Raw genomic sequence first — 10802 nt, 5'->3', positions numbered from 1 at the left:
TTTTTTTTTTTTTTTTTTTTTTTTTTTTCCAAGCCAACTCTTAACCAACGCACCACTCAGCCGGCCCGGTAAAGAATTCTTTAAAAAAACAATGACAAGAAAACAAGAAAGATCTGAACAGATACTTCAGCAAAGATATACAGAGAATAAAACACAAAATGAAAAGATACTCAGTAATACTAGCCATTATGGAAATGCAACTTAGTATATGTGCTGTCGAAGGGAGCACTGCAAATGCAACTTAAAACCACAATGAAATAGACTGTCACTGCTGGACAGAATGCAAAATTTCAGTCACCCTGGAGGACACTTTGCAAAGCTAAACCAGTCTTACCATTCAATCCAGCAACTGTGCTCCTAGCTCCTAGGTTAATTTATCCAACTGATTTGAAAACCAAGTTCCACCCAAAAACCCATATGTAAATGTTGACAGCATTCATAATCACCAAATCTGGAAGCATCTGGAGACCAAGACTTACTATAAAGTGTGGTGCTGACACAGGGACAGAAAAGTGGACCACGGAGCAGCAAAGACCTATGAAACACTCCTCTAGGCACCTGACACATGACGGTGCTGCCACTACAGAGCAATAGGTAAAAATCAATCGCCTCAGCGGCACAGGGGCAGTCAGGTAGTTAAAAAGAAATCTTCACTGCTACTCATACCAAACAAAAATTAATTTAAGATGGGCTGTAGATCTAAATGTGAAAGGTAAAATATAAGTGTCTTCATGAGCTTCAGATAAGAAAAAAATTTTGAAATTGAACACAAAAAACACGAGTAATAAAGTTAAAATTAGAACTATCTGTTCATCAAAAGACAGCATTCACAGAATGAAAAGGCAAGCCAAAACAACAACAACAAGAAAGCTGTAAATAAATAGTGAACAGTAGTGAATGCTACGCACGCTGAAGTATTTAGAGGGAGGCTTGCTGAGATGTCTGAAATATATTAAGAAATGCACCAGAAATAAGATGGGTTAATGGATACATAGAGGGAAGGAAAGATGGATAATGTGAAAACACAGGTATGGTAAAATGTTAATGGTAAATTTTAGGTGATGGGTATACAGATGTGGACTATAAAAACTTCTCCCTGAGTTTGAAACTTTTTGTAACAAAACACTGGAGGTAAAAGAAGCACCCAGGTAAAATCTGAATATGGATTTGGTATCAAGTTTGTTTTAAACTTTGATGTGCATGGATCACTGAATCTGTTATAATGAAGAATCTGATATAACAGGGTTGACGTGGGGCCTGAGATTCTGCACGTCTAACCAGCTTCCAGAATATTAAAAAATAATTTATTGTAAATCAATAGAAAAAGATAGATAACATCCACAAATGGTAACAAAATGTCAAAGAAGCATGACAAATGTTACTTAGTCAACAGGAAGTACAAACTAAGCCCATAAAGAGATGCCACCACAGGACCCTCAGAATGGCTCAAATTAAAAAGACTAACAATAGTAAACATTGCCCAAAGACGTGAGGTGGGTGGGTGGCTCAGTGTGATGGTACAATAGGCTGGCAAATGTAAGAGCCAGGGTGCTTCTGAACAGCATCCAATGCCAAGTATAGTGATGCAGCAAGATACACAGGTGCACACACGTTAACATAAATTGAAATTACACATACAGCAACAACAATACACATTTTACAAACACCTAAACAAAAGAATATCCATATAAACAAAATAATTTTGGGGAGTGGTGGTGGAAAGGAAATGGAAATCAAATAAGGGGAAACCAGGAAATATGCAAATAAAGGAAGACAGAACCCTTACAGAACCCAATAATGATAAACAGACCATGGACTAATGAGTGATTAACTAACCCTTCAATCTAAGGATCCCCATCAAAATGAATGAATGAATGAATGAATGAGTGACTAAAAGGAAGAAAGAGAAGCAGAGGGGAATAAACAAGCAACTCACCTGGGACGTGGTGGTTTTCGGCTGCTCCTGGGAACTAAACAGCCACTCTAGGACCTGCTTCCTCCTGCGACTCTTGTTCCTTTGCTGGAGCCCCCTCGGGGGAGGCCTCTGGGCAGGGGTCCCTTGACCCACGATGGATTCTTGATCGTGGAGCTTTCTGATCCACCTGCACGAGCTGTCTCCTTCCTGGAGAGGTGGGACCTGTAGACTCAAGAGTAAACTCACTTTAGCGAGCCTGTATCCTCTGGGCCCCAACCTTGGTCCCTTGTTAAGAAACTCAAAAGCATGAGGCCAGCTGGGCGTTCAGCCGACTGAGGTCTGGGCCACTGTGGGGCAGAGCTGAGACAAACAGAAAACAGGACACCCAGCACCTTGATGAAAGTGTCCTCCCCAGGCTCTGCAAAGGCTCCAGGAATCCCAATAGTGCAGTGACCACCCTGAGATTCAAACAAATTTGGGAAGACACTAAAAATAAGAAGACGATGCCAGATGCTAAGAAATAAACCACTCTGTTTTATGTGGGATGTATACAAGTAATAGATTTTAAATGAAATCATCTGATTCCGTTAGAGTTCCTTCTCTCACTCTTTAGATGTCCATGAAAAAAATCACTTAACCTCCCTTAGTGATAGTTACTTTTTTTTATTTTTATTGGGGAACAGTGTGTTTTTCCAGGACCCATCAACTCCAAGTCAAGTAGTTGTTTCAATTCAGTTATGGAGGGTGCAGCTCCGTGGCCCCGGTGGGGATGGAAGCAGCAATGTTAGTGTTATGAGCACTGCACTCTAACCAACTGAGCTATCCGGCTGACCCTGATTGTTACTTTTTGTTGTTAAAACATTGAAAGGAGGATGAGAAGAGGGTAGCAGTGTAGTTGTTTAATCTCCCCAAAACCCCCAATAAAAACAAGAGACCTACCAGAATAGTGAAAGAAAAAGCCCACAGACATCTACAACAAGCAAACAAAACGAGGTGACAGGGTTCCCTCACAAACCTCAGGATACAGGGAGATGTGACTCAACTGCAGAGGAAGTGGGGGAACTGTGGGACGATTCTGAGGGGCCACACGCTGCATATCTCCTGAGTCACAAGGAAACATGCGTCCCCAAAGGAGAACACCTCCCCTGAGTGGAATCTTGAGTAACCCTTCTCAGGCTCAGAATGGCAGGTGACTAAAAAATACATTCCCAGAGTCACTAAGCAACCTACCAGTGCTGTGGGCTTCTCAGAACAGGAAGATCTGAGCAATAATCAGAGAGGGAAGAGGAGGGGAAGGATGAGATAAAGAGAGAAGTGTCCAGAGGAAACTTATTCCAGAAAATTTTTTAACAACAAAATCGAAGATATATATGTGAGACAAGGCATGTTGAACTCTAGAAATAGGACTGAGGCAGAAAAAAGGCTTCCTGACAAAGCTTAGTAATGAGTCAGGTCAGGGGCATATGTGCTTATATTTCCAAAAGAATCACTGAAAATAGGGACTAGAAACTAAAAATGGTTACTCTGTGGGAGAGACGGAATAGGGCAGAAGGGATGAATGCAGACTGGTCTAATACACAATTATATACAATTATACAGTTATACGGTTTCCGCTTTTGAATCATATAAATATTGGGTTGTCGGAAAAGGCATGACACATTTTTGCAACGAAAAACAGAAAAATACATCACTTTTCCGACAAACCAATACTTGACATGATACAAGGGGGGGTGGCATCCCTAAATTTGAAAATAAATGCCAACAAATACATTTGTGTATCAAATTAGAAACAAAAATAACAAGAGAAGACATTCCTAACAGATCTTAACAAGCGGTATTTGTGTATTTTCTGGATAAAATGAGCCGCAAGATGTACTGGACTTCAACTTAGTATCCTTGTTAGTAGCAATACATTATAATTTTGAAACCATTTTATGTATACTGCAGGGTATGACAGTTACAGCTGTTGTGAACAACCAAGACACGTAGCATGTGACAAAAAGATGCAAGAGTAAGGGTCTTTAGCCCTTCTTCTACGTTACTGTTAGGGATGTAAAATACAGCAACAATGTTGGAACCAGTTTGGCAATTTCCTCAAAATGATAACCTGAATTCATATTACCCAGCAATTCTATTCCTCACTATCTGGCCAAGAGAATTAAAAGCATATGACAGGCCGGCCGAGTGGCACGATGGTTAAGAACTCGCTTGGGACGCCAGAGGGCCCCGGTTCGGATCCCACATATGAGGGCCAGTGACACTGCCCTCTACAGCTAAGATGCTGAACAACAGCTCAACCTGGAGCTGGGCTGCCGTGAGTCGCCGGCGACGGCATAGGCTGCAGCCCCTGCTGCAGTGGGTTGCCATGGGCTACCGTATGTAGCCAGCAGCCAGCGTGAGCGGCCAGCAGCCGCAGTGAGCGGCCGTCCAGAAGCCGGCGACTGACCTGCCTCGCCAGGGAAGAGCGCAATGATGGTGCCAACCTGGGCCAGTGAAGCAACATCCTCCACAACTAGACTGAAGAACAAAACGACAGCAACTTATCTGTTCCCCTTCCCCCAATTCCCCACCGCTGTTCCAATCCCCCAAATTCCCCAATAAAAATCTTTAAAAAAAAAAAAAAGCATATGACATTGTACCCAAATGTTTGTGACAGCATTATAAATAATAGCCAAAAAGTGGAAACAATCCAAACATCCATCAGTGGAAGTAACAAAATGTGGTCCAGCTATATATACAAAGGCATGTTATTCAGCCTTAAAAAAAAATAAAGGACTGATAAATATTAACTACAAAGATGAAATTTTATAGTATAAGTGCCTGACAATTAGCTTTTTTTTACTGTAATATAACTGTTTGCCATTAAGCTTTTGATTGCTGAGGCATCCACTTCAAAGACATCCATCTCGAATGTACTTGGCTGGCTACAGGGCCACAGAGACAGCCAGGCTGCCTCACTCATGAACTTCCCCTTTAAGAAAGGCATGGTTGACCTAAATACCATATTTTGTGGTGTATAATGTGCACTTTTTGGCCCAAATTTGTGAGGAAAAAATAAGGATGCACATTATATATGGGAAGTACTAATTTTGTATCTACATAACCTTTTTTTTTTTTTTAAAGATTTTATTGGGGAATTGGGGAAGGGGAACAGTGTCGGGAAATTGGGGAAGTGGAACAGCCAAGTTGTTGTCCTTCAATCTTAGTTGTAGAGGGTGCAGCTAGCTCAGCTCCAAGTCCAGTCGCCATCTGGCCACTCTTCGGCAGCTCAAGGCCGCTCAGCTAAGGCGCCATGTTCAATCTTAGTTGTGAGTGGGCGTTGCCCACCATCCCATGTGGGAGTTGAACCGGCAACCTTGTTGTTAGGAGCATGTGCTCTCACCAGCTGAGCCATCCTGCCACCTGTTGGCAGCTCAGCAGCAGCTCAGCTCAGGTGTAGCTCACTGGCCCATGTGGGAATCATATTGGTGACCCTATTGCTCAGAGCTAGTGCTCTTAAGCAACTGAGCCACTAGGCTGGCCCAATACAAATATTTTTAATTCTTTTACTTATGATTATGAGTTACAGTGTAACTCTAGAAATCAATAATGATATCCGTATGCAAAATAATATCCCAGAATAAGATAATCAGGTTTGTTGAAGAGTTCTTGGCCTTCTATGATGCGTAAATATAGTAAATTTGTTACCGATACAAAAAATTTCTTGTACCTTGTATCTTTTCTTGTGTTTTCTTAATTATTTGTTACATACAATTTCTTGTACCATAATGTTAAAAAATTAATACTAAATTTCTTTTAGCATTTTATAATACATAAAACAAGTACCTAAATGTAAACAAATTCAAATTTGAGTTATAAAGTTAAAACGAAAGATTTTATTTTTCCCTGAAAGTTTGGGCCAAAAAGGTAGGTGCGCATTATACACGGCAAAATACGATGCCGGGTAGCTTGAGTCACCCAGAGAAGAGGGAACCTGTGAAACCCAAGGTATTCCCACCATCTACCCCAATAACGGCAAAACCTCAGGTCTGCACATGGCATGCTCTCCCTCTCTACCCAGGACCATACCTCATGGCCTGGGGCACACCATGGACCCTCCACGACCTGTGAGTTAATAAACCTTGGGGACCACTATAAAGGGGAACTACTGTACTAAAAATGATTGAATGACACAGTTTAAAAGGATACATTTTATGGTCTACAAATTAGACCTCAATAAGGCTCCTATGGGGGCTGGCCAAGTGGCTCAACTGGTTAAGAACGCGAGCTCTGAGCAACAGGATCACAGGTTCAATTCCCACATGGGGCAGCGAGATGTGCCTGAGCTGAGCCGCTAACGGGTTGCCAAGTGGCTCAGCTGGTGGAGCACGTGCTCCTAACAACAAGGCTGCCGGGAGTCGTGGCTACGCCCACCCACAACTAAGACTGAACACAGCACCTTAGCTGAGCAGCCTCAAGCTGCCAACAGGAGGCCAGATGGCAACTGGACTTGGAGCTGAGCTACCTGCGCCCTCCACAACTAAGATTGAAGGACAACAACTTGGCTGTTCCCCTTCCCCGATAAAATCTTTAAAAAAATAGTAAAAAAAAGTATAAAAATAAGGCTCTTACGAAAATTTTTAACATCAGTGATTTTGAATACTTGGATAGTTTTGCAACCATCATCTCCCCCTGGGTTACATTTCCATCACCCGGAAAGACACGGAAACATGTACACGTCCGCGTTCAAGATCAGCTTTTCAGAAAGGAGAGAAAACCCCTACTCACCCAGACGGCAGCCGTGCGGACCCTGGTGGCCATCCCCAGGCAGCTTCGTGGGCCTCGTGGGGGGGCCGCTGGGGAAGAGAGAGCCGTGAGGGGCGCGTCTCCCTGCCTCTCCCACCCCCGCGCAAGCGGGACCCTCCTGCCCCCACGGAGGGTCGGCGGCCTCCTTCCCTCAGGACACCGGGGTTTCCGCCTCCTCCCTCCCCAGCACCCAGGCAGGCAGGAGGGAGTGCGGGGCCAGCGTGCTGTACCGTCCCACCGCCTTGAGGACGAAGGGGTTCAGCTCCTCCCGCTCCTTCAACCCCCGAACGGGCAGCGCGGGTTTGGGGAGACCGGCTGCCTCCATTTCACCTCCGGGTTCGGCAGCCAGATCGGCTTCGTCCTCAGTCTCGACTCTGAGGCGCCCGCCCTGGGCGCCGGTGCGACGGTCCTCGAGGAAGACGAGGACAGCTCACTCCAGTTCGGGCCACCGCGACGGGGAGCGGACTCCGGATGCAGCGCGGGGACCTTAGGGCCTGGCGGCACCCACGGCGGCGACACGGAACCAGGGTCGCACAGGAAAAGCGTCACGCCTCCCCCCCCCCCCCGAGGGCACAGAGAACTACAATTCCCAGAAGCCTCCGCGGGAGTCTCTGCCGCTGGGGGTGGAGCCGAGGGCTGCGGGGCGGGGCTCTGCCGCTAGGACCGGGCTTTCCTGGCCTGGTCTTTCAGCCCCTGGCGTCGCAGGGTTTAAAAAATAGCGAGAATTAATATAATTGACAGCAATAGCACAGAGGCGTGACAAGTCCCTGCTTCTCGGAAATGGTAAAAGTCCTAAAATACACTCGAATAATTAAAAAATTCATAACAACATATGAACATTAATAACGGATCTATGTGAATGAGTTTCCCAGAAAAATTAGCGAGAAATCGAATTTTTACACATTTTTGCGGGTGCCGGGGAACGCTTTCAATGTCTGGCTTAATAGGAAATAACTGGATTCTCGTATTTGCCTCTGCATTCAGTCTGCAGGCGTTGTCTTCGTGGAAGTATACAAAGGAAGTCAGGCTACACAAAAGTACGTAGTTGGGAAAAACAGGGTATTTTAATATACTTATCAGATAATTGTGGATATTATTCTTAGATGGTATAAGTTGAACAAGGGATGACTTAGTTGCAGTGTACAATCTGAAATCATAGGGGTATTGACCCTAAACAGAGTCAGCTATATATTCCAACAACAACAACAAAAGGGTTTATTTGAGGAAAAAGATAGAATTGCCACCCAGAACACGCAGCTATGGAGAGCCGTGCTGCAAGTCCCCAGCACAAAGGGGGAATTATTTTATAGAGAAGAGTTTGGAGCTGTTATAACCAACAGGGTTTCTTCCTGTAGGGCTTTGCTATGGGTGTAGCGTGAGAGCTCCCGCTACAGACCTTCCCCATTCCAGTCTTGGGTGAGGTCTTTATTTTTTTTACACAAGTAAATTTAATTTTTTTTTCTGTATTACATGAAAATCCACTGGTCTATCTTGCACTTTAAATAGTTTTTCATGCATGATTTTGTAACATGTTTCACTGGTTATTTGGAAAATTATGGGTTCAGTGACATGAGGTTCACGAACTTGTTGCAAGAATGTTGCTAACCTTTTTCGGTATCAGAGGGATTATTCATTATGAATTTGTACCAACTGTACAAACACTTAACCAAGTTGACTATTTTGAAGTGCTGAAAAGGCTGTGTGAAAAAGTTAGACGACCTGAACTTCTCGCCAGCAATTCATGGCTCTTGCACCATGACAATGCACTAGCTCACACAACACTGTCTGTGAGGGAGTTTTTAGCCAGTAAACAAATAACTGTTGGAACACCCTCCCTACTCACCTGATCTGGCCCCCAATTACTTCTTTACCTGAAGATAAAGGAAATATTGAAAGGAAGACATTTTGATGACATTCAGGACATCAAGGGTAATACAACAGCTCTGATGACCATTCCAGAAAAAGAGTTTCAAAATTGCTTTGAATGGTGGACTAGGCGCTGGCATCAGTGCACAGCTTCTCAAGGGGAGTCCTTCAAAGGTCACCATAGTGATATTCAGCAATGAGGTATGTAGCACTTTTTCTAGGATGAGTTCATGAACTTAATCGTTAAACCTTGTATGAAGATCTTCCAAATGTTGACACATTTCATTTTACAATATGTCAATATCATCATTAGTCTTAAGTACTGGGAAACTGTGACATTCACAGTGGCAGATACAAGTTTTCCAAAATTCTGTTTTTCATTTGAAGCCTAATCTTATATTGCAAAGAAATGCTGTCATTTGTTTTGCATTAACTTTCTGTCATGCAAAGTTCAGCACCCAAATCAAATGATCACACAAGTGCTTTTTCTGGAGACAACAATGGAACTTAAGTATAAATCACAGAATGTTTGTTGCACAGATATTGCAACATAGGTATTCAAGAGTTGAGATTTTTAAGGCTCCATTAAGGACATTGTGTCACATTTTTTAAACTGTGAATGTGGTGATGAAGAATAAAACAGCTCGAATATACTCTGGTACCATTTCCTTGATGCACGATGTGTGCCAATAGTTTTACCGACGATTACTTTTGCACCATCAGTGCAAATTCAACAAACAATGTCTTAAATTTGGGATTAAAGTGATAACTGTAAAATTCTTTCAACCTTTCTGTATGTGTGAAATGATTAATACTAAGATACTGGGGTAAATACAGTGGACAGCAGCTGGATGTGGACTGTGGCCTATTGTTTCCAGCTCCTGGCAATAACACGATGCCGAGACGTCACTGTCTGGTTCTCACAGCATCACTGGGAGCCTGACAAGCAGCAGATCAAAGCCCTTGTTACTGTTCTTCACAAGGGTCTCGGTTACTCTCCTTTGATCTTTTTTTTAAAAGATTTTATTGGGGAATTGGGGAAGGGGAACAGTGTTGGGGAATTGGGGAAGGGGAACAGACAAGTTGCTGTCCTTTTGTTCTTCAGTCTAGTTGTGGAGGACGTCGCTTCACTGGCCCATGTTGGTATTGTCATTGCGCTCTTCCCGGGTGAGGCAGATTGTTCGCCTGGCCTTGAACGGCCGCTCACGGCGGCTCTTGGCAGCTCACACCAGCTGCTGGCCGCTTACGCTGGCTGCCAGCCACTCACGGTAGCCCATGGCAACCCACTGCAGTTTCACTGCAGCCTATGCCGTTGCCGGGGACTCACGGCAGCCCAGCTCCAGGTCGAGCTGTTGTTCACCATCTTAGCATCTTAGAGGGCGCAGCGTCACTGGCCCTAATGTGGGATCTGAACCTGGGCCCTGCTGCTCAGAGCTGGCATCCCAAGCCAACTCCTAACCATTGCATCACTCGGTTGGCACTCCCTCCCTTGGTCTTGCATGGGCATTTTAGACTTTGATCACCCACCTCCACATGTACCACCCTTTATATATATATATATATATATATATATATATATATAGTGGTTTATCTGTTAGACTGTATCTCCATGCGCCAAGCACTGTGTCTTCATTATGCAATAACTACCCTCTCCCCTTCCTCTTTGCTACAAGATCACTATATAGTTTACTTATTGGCTGGCAATAAATTTATGACACCTCCCCTTTCCAGATTCACTGGATGAATGTTGATTTCTTCATCAATTCATTCAACAATTTGCAAATATTTGTAGAATGCCGAGTATGAGCCAGACATGATATTAGGCACAGAAGATATATCAGTAACTAAAATTAAGATTCCTTGTGATGAATTCATTGACACATGGGAACACATAATAAATGATATATTGATTTTTTAAGGTGACATTATGGAAAAAATAAAAATAACACCATGAAGGGGATTGGCAGTGCTATTGGGGTGGCTGAAATTTTATATAGAGCCGTGTCTTACTTTCCTAAGATGGCTATAACAACTACTACAGAGTGTGGGCTTAAAAAACAAATTTATTGTCTGACAGTTCTGGAGGCTACATGCCCAAAATCAAGGTGTCGATAGCATCAGTTCCTTCTGAGGCTGTGAGCGAAGGATGTGTTATAGGACTGTCTCCTTGACTTGTACACCTGTCTTCTGTGTCTTCACATCCTCTTTACTCTATGTGTGTCTGTGTCCAAAGTTC

The 10802-nt window shown here is 43.6% G+C and overlaps 1 protein-coding gene across 9 annotated transcripts in view; it reads right to left on the bottom strand.

The window, feature by feature from the left end:
• ZNF268 (zinc finger protein 268) overlaps positions 1-7218 on the bottom strand; it is a 19933-nt gene extending 12715 nt beyond the window's left edge. For 6 of the 9 annotated variants that reach the window (XM_019631914.1, XM_019631912.1, XM_019631918.1 and 3 more), the window contains exons 1-3: positions 7031-7218; positions 6683-6750; positions 1937-2137 (exon numbers count right to left, since the gene is read on the bottom strand). In XM_019631914.1, coding sequence (XP_019487459.1) covers positions 1937-2137; positions 6683-6715 — 234 coding nt within the window. In that variant the 5' untranslated portion in view covers positions 6716-6750; positions 7031-7218. The other 3 variants (XM_019631911.1, XM_019631915.1, XM_019631917.1) reach the window with 3 other exon arrangements.
• Between the last annotated feature and the right edge of the window lie 3584 nt (positions 7219-10802).

This window comes from Hipposideros armiger, unplaced genomic scaffold (genome assembly GCF_001890085.2).
Source record: "Hipposideros armiger isolate ML-2016 unplaced genomic scaffold, ASM189008v1 scaffold_1055, whole genome shotgun sequence".
Lineage (NCBI taxonomy): Eukaryota > Metazoa > Chordata > Mammalia > Chiroptera > Hipposideridae > Hipposideros > Hipposideros armiger.
Note: the sequence above shows the minus strand (reverse complement) of the source record. Positions and strands in the feature narration are given on the sequence as shown.